General features: G+C 40.1%; 1 protein-coding gene across 1 annotated transcript in view; it reads left to right on the plus strand.

Annotated features, from left to right (window-relative positions):
* Positions 1-8,670, plus strand: part of TG (thyroglobulin) — a 158,922-nt gene extending 150,252 nt beyond the window's left edge. The window contains exons 46-48 of the mRNA XM_049821688.1: positions 2,867-3,007; positions 3,768-3,958; positions 8,456-8,670. Coding sequence (XP_049677645.1) covers positions 2,867-3,007; positions 3,768-3,958; positions 8,456-8,571 — 448 coding nt within the window. The 3' untranslated portion in view covers positions 8,572-8,670. The remainder of the gene's footprint in view (positions 1-2,866; positions 3,008-3,767; positions 3,959-8,455) is intronic.
* Positions 8,671-16,025: the final 7,355 nt, after the last annotated feature.

Consider the following 16,025-nt stretch of genomic DNA (forward strand, 5'->3'; position numbering starts at 1 on the left):
CCAGTAGTGCCTCCTTCTGAAGTGAAGTAATAATTCTTCAAGGGGAGCTCACTTTAGTGTGAACAAAGTGGTAGGGTCTGGCTCCTGGCTTCCCCATGGCTCAATTTACCAGAGTGTCATACTGTCGCACAAGAAGACCTGCGAATCTCTTTCTAAAAAAGTTGGCATCTTAAATAGAAAGGTATACACAGAAGATCTGAAGCGATACCTTTGCATGAAGTACTAGTCCCGTGACGTCACCAAAGCCAAGATTTCATCCTTACACGTAACTACATTCACCGCTGTTATTAAAATTACAGATCTGTTCCTCGAAAAGGGACTTCTGTAGGGGAAGTTAGTTGCTATTAGTTTGTATTCTGTAAAAACACTTTACAAATCCCTTTCGTCGTTGTCTCTGCAGTCCTCCCTTTTATCAAACTGTCCTCTGAAGTCCAGCAGTTGTTGGGCTCTGCATTTCCCTCTTTAGAGTTGATGCTGTTGAGTCACCTGTGTGGCACCCTGGGGTATCAGGAGTGCAGTTTGGAGCAGCTCGGGTAATGAAAACCTCCCTGCAGAGCTAGCAGTGTACAACAGCAAAGCTATATGTGCTTGTCTGTCAGTCCTCTCTTCCTCTCACTACACTCTTCTTCCAGTGAAAAAAGCGTCACTACCTGGTGCTAGCTTGAGTATGCTCAGAGCTCCTACAAGACTCCAAAACCCTTGTTTGGGTATTTCTGGCCCATTTGCACTCACTCCTCTCTGGCAGTAACAGATGATGATCCGAGTTTGAGAGAGGAGACAGAAATGTTCCCCTGATAGCGGCCATCTAGATGCTTCACAGTGGTCTTTAACTGCTTTTCTGTGCCTGTTTCCCCTCTTAACCTTATGTTTTCTTTCTCGTCCTCTTACTGTTGATACTCGCTGGCCAGGGTGTGGTAATATCAACCAGAAATGTTGAAAGCAGCCCATGAAATTGTAGTTTTGTACGACTTCATGTCTCTGTATCAAACCCATTCCAGTTGTACAAATAATTTCAATCCTAGTAAGTTCTCTGTTTAGGAGTTTGCTGAATTTTAGTTTGGGCTGTGACCTTGACAGTTTCCACCTCTAGAAACATGCAGGCTGAGAACACCAGTCTCATTTGGAGGGAAACCCTCAGTCTCAGCTCACTCATTTTAGAGTTAGAGCTAAGTTCACCTCTGCTATGCCTTCCCTAACTAATGAAGGTACATTTGTCCCTTCATTGCATCTCAACTAATTTCATGTCCTCTATTCTATTCAAAAGTGACTCTTCATTGAAAAGAAAATAGCTCCTTTGCTGCAATACTGACACTAAACATTGCTGTAATATACTGGGCCAAGCAAATTATTTTTAAAGCAAAATTATTAAACTATGATCTTGCTTAATCCTTCTATAAACATTTGGGGAAGAAAAATATGCTTTAATCTTGTTTCAGTTCTACATTTTTTTGGTGAATAATCTGTGAATAATTCACTTTCCAGATGCAAAGTATTACCGAGGTATTATGATAAGACTAAGGAAAATACAACCGAAGATGTATTTCATTTAGAGGGTTGTGTGTTTGTTTTTCAAAATAGAGGCTTTGGTGCCACCACTCATAAAATGTAAAGGAGTCATCTTGCTTTCAGCCCACCTGCCCATAATGGTTTGAATGACAAGCCTTGTTCCATTAGAGGTAGTATCAGCATCGTATCAATGCTGCTGTCCAAAGAAAAGAATAGTTTCAGATGTGCCACCTTTTGACAACAACCTCTGCAGCCACTGTAGGTGAAATCTTGCTGAGTGGATCTGGGATTTGTTTATTCCTGCCTGACATCTGTTCCTTCTCCCAGGTTCCCTGATGCTGTCTGCCTTCATGCAGCATTTAACGGAGTCAGTAAGACTTTTGTCTAAATGTGGGATACAGAAAACACAGTTGGACCATGCCAGAAATGTCTCCTTCTGAGCTGTGGTTCAGAGCTACATGTTGAGCATAGTTTAGTTATAATTTTCTTAGTAGAAGTTGGCCACTGTTTTTCTGCAGGACTTGAAGATGTTGAGTTGCGTAACCTTTGTTACTAGGTCCTACAAGTGGTGTTGTCTTGCCTGGCCAGTCTTGTCTCTGAATTGTTGAAATATTCCTTATTATATGTGTTAAATATTACATGGAACTACACAATTGTTCTTTCTTAAATCTGATCTAAGTGATTATCTCAAGCTGTTTTGACTTGACTGCCATATAAAACTTGGGGAGAACAGACTGTATGAACCAAAACTACCCAGCCAGCAGAGAAATTGGATTAAAACTATGTCTAAGAGAAGTCTTCATAAACATCTCCTATTACATCTTTCCTTATCCAAAGATTTGGGGCAGAATCCTGGCCCCAATGAAGTCAATGGAAATACTCCAACTGCTGTTAAGAAGGGCCAGGGTTTTTTTCCAAGTCTGTGAAATAAACCATAATTAAACTTCCATCATGGCTGCCAGATTCCATGTCACCACTTGCTTCCACTTTCTGAATTTAATTTTAGTGAAAAATCTGTACAAAACTTAAGAGGCATTTAAGGAATAGCCAAGTGGCTTTCTGCCTCTATCACTTTCTTTTATATGCCCACTTAATTTAGAAAATGTGCCCTGCTGTCTTCCACAATTTCCTCTTGTAACAAATGTTAAAGACCCTGCATTAACTTAATAGCAAATTCTCCTGTTATTGCTTGCTCTTCTTTTATGTTCTAATTTAAAGAAGCCCCACAGCTCACCACACTCTAATTAACGGTCATTAATTATTTAAAACTTTGCTTTATTCTCTGAATTAAATTATCTCCTTTTCCCCCAAATAAATAAATGATGGTTTTAATTGTCTTTATATAAATATTTTTTTTTAGTTCAAGTCAGGAGCTCTTGCTGGACGTTCAGTATGCATTTGGACTGCCATTCTACCCAAACTATGAAGAACAATTTACTGTGGAAGAACAGAGCCTTTCCTTGCAAATTATGCAGTATATCTCCAATTTTGTAAACTCTGGGTAAGTATGTGACATTTAAAAATTGCTATGATTGCAGAGGGGGCAAGGAATAGAGAGAATGTAGTCGAGATCCTGCCCTCACTCAAGTAGCCTCCATTTCCTCTAGCAATTTGTAATCCTACAGAGGGGGCTTTAGTCAACACTGCTGGAAAGTCATGACCAAGTTGTCAAGCAGATACCGAAGATCTGTAGTATGACACTTAGCTAGAAGTAACAGGAACTTTATCTCCATGGAGCAGCTGCAAATTCTAGTTAAGTATATGGGACTACAAAGGCCTTGGTGTTGTTTCCAGACTTAGTTCTAGGACTGCAATTCTGAAGTCTCTTGGCTAAGAGTTTCCTTATTCCCAGAAGAAAGGGGAAAGCACATGAAGACACAGTGCACCCTTTACCAACTGCTCTGTGAATAACCTCAGCTTTACTGTGCTGTGGGTGCTCGAGAATGAGGAGTATCCCTGGAAAGCTAATGTGGCTCTATCTGCTTTTTAGAATACCTTGGGTTGTTTGGGGACCGAGGGCTGTTGAGGCTGTTCCTAAGCCTGTGTCTATACAGGTTCTGTGTACCTGTTCCTTAGGAAGTGAACCAGACTGACAAGTTACTGTCAGATGAGACACAGTGGATAATTCACCAGGCTTGACAGAATTTGAACTCTGCTGGTCAGAGGGACTGGATACACATTTCCTTCACCTAGCCAATCTCCTTCTGCATTTTGCTGTTCATGACATTGTTTTCTAATGATCGTTTCTCCTGTTCCCTTAGAAATCCGAACTACCCTCATAGTTTCTCAAGAAGAATGTCAGGGGTGATGCCCCACTGGCCTATGTATCTGTCAAATGATGACAGCGATAACTACAAGGAGTTCACTGTTTCCTTGCTGACTCGTAAAGGATTGAAAAAAGCAGACTGTTCTTTTTGGTCTGATTATATCAGAAGACTGAAAGCATCCACAGGTAAGCAGAGTGTTTCCTGTCATTAAATAAAACCTAAATTCTCTGCTTAATGTTTTCCTCTGACTGTAGTCCTGTTATATCAGTGTGGAAAAATACTCTTCATAAATTAAACATCTTGCATTGTCCTGGGGATATAGTTAAGACTCTCCGGAGACCAAAAGCATGCAACACTAAACAAATTTATTTTATAGCAGATAGTGTATAATAAAGTTTCGTTGTTCTGGGGTTAGACCTAGGGAAATCGTCCTGCAGTGATGATAGAATATATGATGAAGCTGTATCTTCTAATAGTTTGCTCTCTATTTGCAGTCATAATATAGACTTTGACTAAACTGCAAGACTAGGTATATGGGCCTCTCTTGTCTACTGAAAGCACCTAACATGAGAATGTTGAGATTCATATGACTTAGGAGGAGCACAATAACTTCTATCCACTGTAAAGTTGTAACTGAGGCTTTAGATATATCTCATTATGGATCCTGCATGCTTTGACTTCACACTAGATAAGTTTCTTTGGTTTTTTATGGCTGTGCTGGTTATGTCCCTTTTATTTCTCCTTTGTCTTCATAAATTTCCATGCAGCTGTGAGATTCCTTCAAATTTTTTCACTTTTTAGGACAGTAAAACCAACTCTGCTGAGATTTCAATCTGCTCCTCTGTCCTGAACTCTCAATTTATTCTGGTAAATAAACTCCCCTTCATGTCTGTGTATCTTATAAATTAATTTGGATAGCCTCAAGAAAAGCAAACAAAACCATCCCTTTTTGGCATTCAGAGATGTTTTGAATTATTCTTGGAGGCCTGCAAGCTTACAAGTGTTTTTTATGTCCTAAAGACTCATCTTCACAGTGAACACAGTCCAGGTCCTTCCTGCTTTGTAGGCAGCTGCACTTCTGGGAACAAAATGTACTCTCCAACATACTAAGATACCCAGGCTGTCTATGCCTGACAGATCACTTCCAATGGACTGAGGCTGACGTTTGAGCAAAACAAAACAATAATGTCTCAGAACCATCAGGTTGGTGGTTCTGATACAAACACAAAGCATCAATGCTCTTGTTCAGGAGGCAGCCTGAATCATTATTCATGGTCTTTCTTCAAAAGCGGACTCCAGATTTTGCTGTAGGCCGTTCAATCAGTTTCCTAGTATTCCTCAATGTCTTTCAAGCTCAGCGGAGATATTTTGGTCTCCGATGGCTTTCTGCTGGTCGAGATATTCCTAATTTGCAAAGCTTGATTCTGACGTTTAAACAGTCCTGGGTATAGCTTCTACATTTTTTGGGACTTCATCTGGCAGCATTATGGCTGTGTAATGCCAGACTGAGTGGAAGTCCCAGCTCTGGCAGAACGACTGTTGGCCAAGCACCACGGACAGAGGCTCTTCCCGGCTCCTACAGAAGATCCCCCCCAAACTGGAAAAATATCTACCAGGGCAGATTGTTTTTGAAATGGAGAAGGTTTAAAGCCATCCAAACTGGCATAAGAACACAACAACATTCGTGTATGGCTCAGTCCGATGGTCTGCCTAGCTCAATATCCTGCCCTCATCAGTGGCCAAAACCAAATACTTGAATGTTAAACATGAAAATTGAGAGAGGGAGAGAAAAACACACTGAAAAAGTTCACGAATGAGCCAAATTTTTGAAAACAAGCCACACAGTGTGAGATTTATGGAGTATAGATTGTCAAAGAGAAGGTTTAAAAAGTACATGTCAACATGTTATTCTGCAAGCAGGAGTGAGTACGCCCTGCCTGCTCTTCAAGCCAGTATTTGCTTGGCCTCAGCACCATGGTAATGCAGCTACACAGTTGACTTTTACCAAATTCCATCTCATAGCAACGTTGGCTTGTCACCTTGCTTTGATAGTCATCTTTAGTCTTATCTCACACTGGAATACTGACACTTCTCATACAACTTCTACTTAAATAGGCATCACATCAAACCCACTTCTGCTCCAGACCTCAGCATGGGATGGTAACTTACAGAAACTCATGATGTGGGTTTCTTGATAACAATCTGAGCCCACCTCCTGTGAAAAAAGATTCATAATGTTCATCAGTTCAGCTAGAAGGACTGTCTGAACTTCAGATGCTGATGGCTGAACACCCTCAATTTCTTTTTGAGAGGATGTTGTGCTGAAATTCATGCCAAAGCAGTGTCTGTCCATCAGTACAAGTTCATCACTTGCATTGCTCCCAAAAATTACATTCTGCAGGAGTGGACAAGTGACTTTAGAATGTGTTCAGTCAAGAGAACTGAAATCTCTCTTTTTTTTTTAAGTCCCTAAACATAATGTTGCTGCTCGGTTGGTGTGCCTCGTGGCACCAGTGGTAGCTTGCTGTACCTCCCTTCACAACTGAAGTACTGCACCTCTGTTGTTACCTGGCCGCTCCAGACTCCGTTCCTGGAGTGCTGCCAGGCTGTCGTATAGGATCCTGGCATGATATTGGATGCTAGATTTGAGAAAGCAATGCTGCAAGCCTTTTTTGGATGATGTACCTTGCACTCCATCCTGAGGGGGAGGTATTTGTCAGTCAGCTACTGTGAGATCCAATCTAACACATACTTAGTGGAAAAAAGAGCAGTTTCCTGCCTTTCAATAATTATAAATCTTCATGATAGTGGTTTTGGATTGTATGGTACACTGTTCATTCTCACTGCTGAGTCTCAACTGTTGCGTGTTGCAGTTTGTGGCCTCATGCCAAGTAGATGGAGTTTACAAGTGTGGCAGCAAGAGGCATTGCTAATGAAATAGTCCAGTTTTCACGTCCAAGTGCAAAGCTGTAGAGGGTCTATGCTGATGCAACCTCAACCAACTGTGATGAATCCTGTTTTGTCTGTCTCAACCCTTCCTTCAAATCAATATCTTTCCAGCTTCACATATCATCTGTGACCTATAAGCAAAAAAAAAGGAAAAAAAAAAAAAAAAAGCCAAACAAAAAAAACCCAACATATTTCAGTAAAATGGAGAAGAACTGGACAAACCAGTGATCATAAAATTTAACTGCAACTGGCTTTTCAAAATTTTTTCTTGATCCTTTGTTTACTGCCATGTGAAATGTCTTGACTTAGAAATGTCAAATTAGGGATAACTAAAGCCTCAAAGCTCTATATCTTAGACCTTAGGTCTCAGTCCAACAGAAAACTGAGTTATTCCTAAACTCATAAATTGCAGTTACTGGAATAAAATCTCTCATATTCTGATCTCTTGTACAGATTAAGTTACATGTCTTTTAGGTTATTCACTGCTGGATCTAGAAGCTGTTGTGTACATATCCAGCTTAACTGTTACCTGTAATTTTCTTTCAATTTAGTAAAAATATTGTCCAAGTTGTAGATGTTTCATTTTGTGATCAGACTGAAATATTTACTGACAGAATGTCTCATTTGGCCTGGTATATACTTGAAGATAATTTAACAAAAGTCATGTCATAAATGCACTGATTCTTCATGGTATTTACTGACAGTGCCTTTACAAATTATGGAGGAAAGTTTGACTCTGTTTGATTCAGATGATCTATAAATCTGTTGAAGTTTTGTTTGAAACCAGTTTGTAAAGTTGCCATTTTGGGGGGCAGTTTACCTGGGGAATTATGAAAGTGATGGTGCTTGAAAAGGTTTGGATTTAGTAAACGGAGTTCCCATGGCTGCATTTCAAAGACTTGCTTTATATTCTGAATTATGATGGTTTCCATGGGAAACATCAAAACAAGAAGCAAGAAGAGTGGTCATTGTGGAAAAAAGCTGTGGATGGCTTTTTCCAGGGAATGTGTTAACAACTTGAAATTCAGTCAAAAACAGGAGCTCCAGAATATTTATGCATATTCAGACAGTACATCTGAATGCTAAAATTCCCCTTGCATAGTGTGGTGGACTGTGCTGCCTAACAGTGATTCCCATTATAAGGGGCTTCTCACTGCATCCCAAACAGGTAGACTTGGATCCAGTCTACATCTCTTACTCATGTAACTGGTGTCTAAACAGAGCCAGTCCTCCTAAAATAAGTGCCTCTGTAAGCAATGTTGCAACTGGGGAGAAGGAGACACTTTTAGTGTCTTCAAAGTGAAATCTTGTCTGCCTAACTCATGTGCCTAAATTTAGACATTTAGGCATACTTTATGTGTCCAAGTTAGCCAGACTGGACCCCACCTGTAGAAAATTCACAAATTGTTCCCCACACTTTCTGCCTGGTAGGTAACTATCAGGAGATAATACAAAAAAGAGAACAAGTCTTGCACAAGTGGAGTGCAAACTATTCTGCATTCCAGTGGCAGTTATTTAAAGCATGCTGCAAGCATGTTACTTAATTACCAGTAGGTGATTTGCCATTACCCTAAAGCATTTTGCAAGTGGACTGCAAACTGAGAAAAATAGCTTCCTGAACATTTATTCCTGCATAAAAAGGCTCTGAAGTGTCATTGACAAAGTGTATACCTTCTAGCTTGCTGCATAAAGATATGACATTTATTTTAATCTTAATAATATTGTCTTTTCAGGAAGTGCAAGTAATGGAGAGCCATCTGCAGAAAACAGCCCTAGTGAAGCTCCCAGTGAAGGACTTACCACCCAGGAGAGCCAGCCACTGGGAGACAAGGTGGCTTACAGCAGATAGAAAATCACAGTGCTATTGGATGGGGTTGTCACACAATTGTACATCCATGGAACCGTGTCACACCAGGTGAACAAGTTGCTTCCTTTAGTTAACTTTCTGAACAAGTACTGTAGACCTTTCAAGAAAGTAGTTTTTCAAGAAAATTGTTGAATATGGCACAAAATAAGCCCTACAGCTATTATTTTAGGTCAAAAGAAACTGTAATTTGAAAAATGAAGTATCAATAAAAACTGCAAAACCAGAAAAAAAGTACTTGGACTTTATTTTTTGCAACTACCCAAATGCCAACACACTGTAGTACCACCAGCCAGAAAAGGATGTACATTGAAACTCTGAGAAGACCCTTAGCTGATGAGGCTCAAATTTGCCCGATGTCATATCTGACTTGTTCTTTTTTATTACTCATCCTATCACAAGCTGCCAATAGGAATGGGAGCCTGGTTTGGCACTCTGGAGAAAATTAAAAAGCTTGAAAATGGGAAGGGGTTGGATCCAGGAAGAACAATATAAGAAGGGAATCAAGAGTATGCATTGAGTGTGTTCACATGAAGTCAGGCACCTGCACATGTTATATTCAGCTCATGATAACCTGTGAAATATGTATAAGACCACCTGGGTAAAGCACAACACACAGCAGAGATAATACAAAGCATATGTTAATTAAAGCTTAGAATACGCTGCCCTTCAAAGATTTATCTTTTGTAAGGAGAAGGTGAGATACAGAATAGTTTTGGAAGTGTAAAGAAAAGTGCATGGTAGGGTATATCTCTAATGAGTCTGAAGGTAGTTTGGGTTAGATTGTTAATTTATTGCTGGGATCATTTGGCAACAGGCAATCCCCATTTGACAGGATATCACACGCGTGTTCTTGATACTTGAGAACAAAAAGTGAAACCAAGGTTGCCCTGAAACTAATAGCAAAATTTCCATTGATTTCAGTAGGGCCCAAATTTCTTGTGCAGTGTTGAAATGATTTAATAAAACGACTCATAAGGTTTTGTTTGCTGCTTGGCACTTTTGCCAGTGCATAAGCAGATACTGCTGTCTGCCATGTATCCAGGTTTCCAAAGACTTAACCTAGCTAGAAGCAAAAGTGTGTAACACTCATAGTTCTTATACTTACATCTCGTTCAATAAACAATAAAAAGAACATAAGAATGGAGAAGCTTGCTAACTGTTTAAATATAAAAAAGTAAAGATGGAGAAATCGAACTGTGTTTTCCATCATTACTTATGCTAGCTAACTGGTAACAAAAAAAAAGAAAATATTTAAGAACTTCTTAAAAAGCCCAGATCTTAATGGTATAGCTCAACAGAGGATGCTTACTTTGCAATAACTATAGATGCAGCAGTTGTGATTCCTTGGCCAAGATTGCATTTACTTTTTCCTCCTTTGAGGCTGCTTCTGGAACTCAATGTCTAATAGATTCTATTTAAAACTTAATGCACCCTGCCAAAACCTCCTTTTTTAAAAACAGGTATGATTTTACATGTGTCCACATATGCAGACAGTCATGTGCATATCTCCAGCCCTGGGAAGACCCAAAGCTGAGCTACATATTCATTTAACAGTGCGTTGGGTTAAAGAAATGTGGGTTTCTCTAGTTCTGTCACCTAATTTCCACAGTGGAAGCATCCCAATCCTCCTTAGCTTGACCCTAATAGTCCTGTGAATCTTTATTATTATTATTATTATTATTATTATTATTATTATTATTATATATGTGTATTTTTAGATATAGATATAGATAAATTTTCAGTAAATGTGAAAATTTTTTTTTCATCCATTAAACAAATGTATTATAACTCATCTAAAAGTATTTTAGGTCACTTTGCTCTCTATACTGGTCCTTCTATCTTTCAATCCTGACACTGAGTGGGGCATCTTCTCCCAGCTAATGTTCTTTTTTTCTGCACTGTAATCTTCCAAAAAATCAAATTCTCCAGGACACCAGCCAAGTCCCTGTGAAATACTGACGTTAAATGGGCTATTGTTTGTGGAGAATGGGCTTGGTATAGCCATATGCCAGGCTGTATTGTTACACTGAGTCAAATAATCACTTTGGAGAAAAATGGGCCATGAGACTAACAGTTTTGATGAATCAACTCATATCCCATAGCGCCTGTTGAAGAGACGTTAAAAGGCTATTGTATGAACATTGGAATGCTAAATATAATACCTAAATCATTTAAATCCTAGTAAACTCTAAACATGTGTTTTTAATTATTGTTTTATATAGATGAATATTTAAAAATAGAAATGCAAATGAAGAAATTTTTTCCCTGCTGTGTATACCAACTTTGGTAGTGTCGTTCCAAACAGGCCAACTTCCCCAAAATTAATCTCAATTGGCTTCTAAATCATCAAATCCTAAGAAAAAAACGAAACACCTCCAATAAATTCAATAACTCCAACAGGAAATGCTCAGCTCACCAGGGTTCCTTTCACAATACTGTGAACATACTGTCTTCTGTATCATAATATCATAAAGCATAAAATATAACATACAAAATTAAATATCTCTGAGAACTAATTATTGTACACAGCCACCCCAGTGTTAATCTGCTGCCCCTGGATCTGGTAGAGGACAGACTTAAAAGTCTTCAGTATTGACTCATGTTGGTGAAAGCCAAATTTATAATCTTTTCCCACTCACTATTCAGCTCCACCTTGAGCCCAAATATGCCTCTGGAATTTGAGAAAAGGTTTTAATTTTGAGCTAGGAACTCAGCAGCTTAGCCTTGTAGCCTCCTAGTTGCAGTCTTGGCCATCTAGTAGGCTTGGTAGGTCGCTAGGTATGACTGGGCTTTCAGGTCACCCCTCCCGAGGTATCCAGCTCAACTGTCAGTTTGGTAAAAGAGCCTTTTTAAGTATGGAATTTTTGTAAAACATCTTTATTTCATTAGCTACAGACTGCCCCAAACCCAGCCTGTTGCGCTAGATGCAGCTTTGTAGACTATTCTGTCTCTCTCCAGGTTTCCGAGAAGCTCTAATGCTCTTTTCTATAGCCCACTATTTGTGTCCAAAAAAGCAATACACTTTCCCGGTTCTCTGCACCGTCTCCTTCCCTTATGCTAGTCTTGTTCATTCTCCATACCTCTTTCAAGTTGCTTCTGCCAAGGTGCATTTTTATGCGGACAAATGTTGTCTCATGATCCCATGAGTTCATCTAATCCCATATTTCACCCGTCTTCCATCCTGGGTCCTTAAGCTCAAACGTCTTTGAAACCTGAAGTGACTTTTGCAGCAGTACAAGTGATCCAGTCTTTGGCTGTAAATCCTGATTTTACTACTCTTCCTTACGGGGAACGACACTGTGAGTAATAGGCCAGTCAAATCCAATAAGGAGATTTAATTAGAAAAGCCTATGTGTAGGCTGACTGACAGAAAGGTCAGGCCACTTTAGCCTTAGTGATACTGAGAGGCCAAGTCTGTTCCCACATACAGTTCTTAGTAAGAAAAATACATTCTCAGACTATTTAGATCATTGTACTTTAAGCTGAAATACCAAAGACTTCAATGATCTGGTAGTGAAACAATGCACAGAAGCATGCTGACAAGAGCCATGCTTTCCTCCTTCCTACTGGAAATAGCTATAATTTATTAAAAGTGAAGCATCCTTTGAAACTTCCTTATGAACACAGACAAACCAAGTTAATGACAATTAAGTTATTTAGTTTGAACTTTTTGAAAGACAAGCCGTCAGAACCTTTCTGTATATGGAGCTGAGTTATGTTTCATTTTAAGGCTTGAATATCTAACCTACAGCATTTTGTGTGATTCTTTTGCGCAGGAGATATTAAGCAACAGAAAAAAATGCAGAGTATTAGAAAGATTTCACCATGCAAAGTTGGAAAGAAAACAACTAAATGGCAATGCTGGAATGTTAATTATTTTCATAAGTACTTGACACATGCAGCTGGACCATCATAGCTGTTTTCCTGCTATTGCAGTGACCCACTTCATACAATTCTCTTGGCTAAATTTAACAACTCCGTCTTTTACCCTAGCAGCATCACAGCCAATGCTCTGTATTATATGAAAGGCTCATATTCTCTCTAACTTGCTCCAACTACAGTATATAGCAGGGGCTTATATAGTAGTAATTATAGATTTATGGACAGTTGCTCCTCCCTATATGAAGCTAAAAAAATAAATATGATCACAAAGCCAAATATCCTCCACATGGTTCTCATTTGGTCTTTGAAACATAGACACCCGTCTAGCAGGGATTTTATATAAGTTTCAGGTGGTGAGAGAATTTGGTTAATAGGAAGTGTGATAGTCAGTGCTTTCAACTTTTTCTATTTCCATGACATTGATCTGGCCCAAAGCTGAGAGGTCATTAGTTCCTGCCCCTGCAGATGTGAATCCTCTAGCATGGCCTGTGGTCACAATGATGTTAGCTCCCTCTCCTAGTTTTCCAGCTGCCCAAGAAAGATCCTTTTCTTCCAGCGGTGTCTAAAACTCAGTGGACTTCAGCTGAGAGCTGATGTGCCACCAAGGAGAATTAAGACAATTTCGCAGCACGATTCCTGCTAAATTTACTCACTCTTTAGAAGGCTGGCTGTATGATTGGGTATGGAAAATGCACATTTCACAGCACAGATTTTGAGTCATTACAAAAGCTGTTATTTTGTTGTTTTAAGGAGACCTCCTTTTCCTTACTGTTGTTATTCCTCACATATTCTGCTATAATGGTATGAGAGGCAATGTCTCAGTAGTTTATCTTGGCTGCTTCCTACGCAATCACTCTATAGAGAGGCTGGTGAGCAAAAGTCAACGAAACTGATAGTATCTTGTAGGCCACTGTATCAAAGTCAGGCGGGTCTGGGTATTTTTAAACATCACAGCTGGTTTTCAAAGCTGACTAAGGAATTCTCTAAGTCAGATTCCACTAACCTGTAGGGAATTTGGATGCCCAGTTCCCATTATGGCTTTGGAAGCCCCACCCAACATCTGTGCAACGGTCAGTGCTCATTTAGGAGTCTTGGCCCTTTCATAATGAGCGGATGTCCACGTTGAAAAGAACCATTGCAATTGGCAGCAGTTCCTTGGCTTGTGAAGGGAGAATTTAGCCTTCTGCTTCGCTTTCCTGCTGAAGATGATTGAGATTTTTAGCAAGACAGACCAAAAAAAGTTCACCTAATATTTTTGTTCCATGTTAACAGCCGGCCGGTTTTTAGGGGCAGCTAGCTCTTTTCATGACCATTATTCATTACTAATTTATGTATGCTCTTTTATGCCACATACCCCTATTTTGCAACAATATAAAAGAAGTCAGTGGAGTCACAACCAGTTTAGACCAGCATTTCATATGTGCCACTGAAAGTAGTGATCTGGTCTGCATGTGTCAGGCAGTTCCAGTGAAATGAGAGCCCAAGCTGAAGAGCAAAGAGACTTGGTGTTTCTTTTCATTTCAGCTCCCACAGGCTGACACATCATGTGCAGAGAGTGCGTAAAGTAGAATTGACTTTCCACTGCAAAGCAAATTAAGTCCTCTTCAGCTGAAAGGCTAAAAATCAAACCTGGTCAAAAATTCAGATCAAAGGGGAAAAAAAAAGGTTTTGTAAGGAACTCTAAGATTGTTGTCACCCTATAGGAGTCAGATGAACTGGGGTTTTGTTTGGTGGTTTTTTCTGGCAGGGGGCGAAAAAGAAGAAAAATAAAACCAATAAAACACCAAATAAAACATCAAGAAGGCTATGGTTTTGATTTTAAGCCTCTCATAAAAAGATTATGCAATTCTAATTGTTCAAATACATCAATTCTAAATAATAGAAGGATGAATTTTTGGCAAACAATCTTTTGTTTAAAATATTTTGGCTAGATACCTTACGGACAGGTTATCTAGGTAAGGCAGGGATTTATTCTGGGTGTGAAGAACTTGCTCGGTACTTGTATCATAAAACACAGTGAATACAAGTTTGAATTAATGGCTGATCTTTGGAGTGGCAAGTCAAATGTGAATGGCTGGATGCTGACGACCTTAGTCTGTAACTACAAAACCTGGCACAGCCCAAGCATGAAAGACTGCTAGGCCCTGCCTCAAGCAGGCTTTTAGCTTGCGTTTAGCACAGCCCTTTATTATCATGACTATGACGACAATTCTTCACAAGGGCAAACACTGAACTTAAGAAACCTGAGATGAAGCAGAATGGATTCTGCTATCGTGAGAGCATTTCAGTGATGTAGCAGATCAAGATACAATTCTACAGCATCATGATGTAATGAAACCTGCATGCAGGTATTGCTGTATTTGGCAGTGCAGAGCAGAAGCGCAGAGGACCACCAGCAGCCAGGTGGAGATGAGAGATGCTATTAGAGTAGGAAGGCTGGCAACTCACTGGTCAGAGGGATGCGACCTCAGATTTGTAGTTTGCGATGGGGATTTGAAGTACCTGGGATTTGATTACATCATGTGGGATGCTGGTAGCTGGGAGATTTAGCTCTGAAGTAAAGCCCGTGTTCAGGTGAAAGATAGGGCAAATAACTAACCAACTGTATGGTTGGTTTACCAAAGGATTGGGTCAAAGCACGATCATTAAGTTCAGCATCTCAGCCCAGCCTAAAGTACAGAAAAATTCCAAATGGGTGTTTTTCGTTCAAAATCCTAACTTGTAGCAGGGGTAAGGTGTATGGCAGTTACACAAGCCAGCTCCTATCACATGGGGTGTAGATCAGCCCGGGGTGGTGACCAACAACACTTTGTTCAGAAGTAGTAGAGGCGTCTCCAGCAATGCTTACAGCAGGGGAAGGATGGAGCTCATCCTGTCTCTCCCTCGCCAGGGGAAGACTCTGTGGGGGATAAAGCATCCAGAAAGGAGACGGTCACTTCCCAAAATGTGCTGAAGAGAGCCCTATGCCATCTCCCTATTTCATCGAAATTCACAAAGTTATTTAGGCACCTAACTTAGTACCTTAGGAGCTAAGCATGTTACTACACCTGTTGTCCTATCCTTAATTCTTGTAGGCAAATACTACATAAGATTTGGGCATGACATAAGACGTTAAAGACTAGCCAGAGTTGTGGCTGACGGCCTGGTTTCTCTGACTCTGATACTCTGTTTTTGTACAGTTTTTGTTACAGCCTCCTGGGCTCTCAGGCCTTGTGCTATGAGATGAAGACTGAACCCCTTGGACATCACGATACAAGGGGCGCACACCCACCTGTGGGAATCCTCAGGGATAAGCACTCACAGGAGACAGGATCCCATGGAGCCAGTTAAAAGATCAGCCTCACAAATTGTTTCTGACCCAGCTGACACAGTCAAACATACATTCACAAGCCTGACTGCTTTCAAAGGCAGCAGAGGGCTGACAGGCAGAGAAAGAAGTCAAACTCTACAGACGCGTTTGCTTCAGATCGCTTGCACGGCAGTTTGCACTCCTTTCATGCCTGGTAATAAATGCCTGAACAAGGGCTGAAGCTCCTAAATTTGGCAGTGATCTT

Source organism: Accipiter gentilis, chromosome 2, assembly GCF_929443795.1.
Source record: "Accipiter gentilis chromosome 2, bAccGen1.1, whole genome shotgun sequence".
Taxonomy (NCBI): domain Eukaryota; kingdom Metazoa; phylum Chordata; class Aves; order Accipitriformes; family Accipitridae; genus Astur; species Astur gentilis.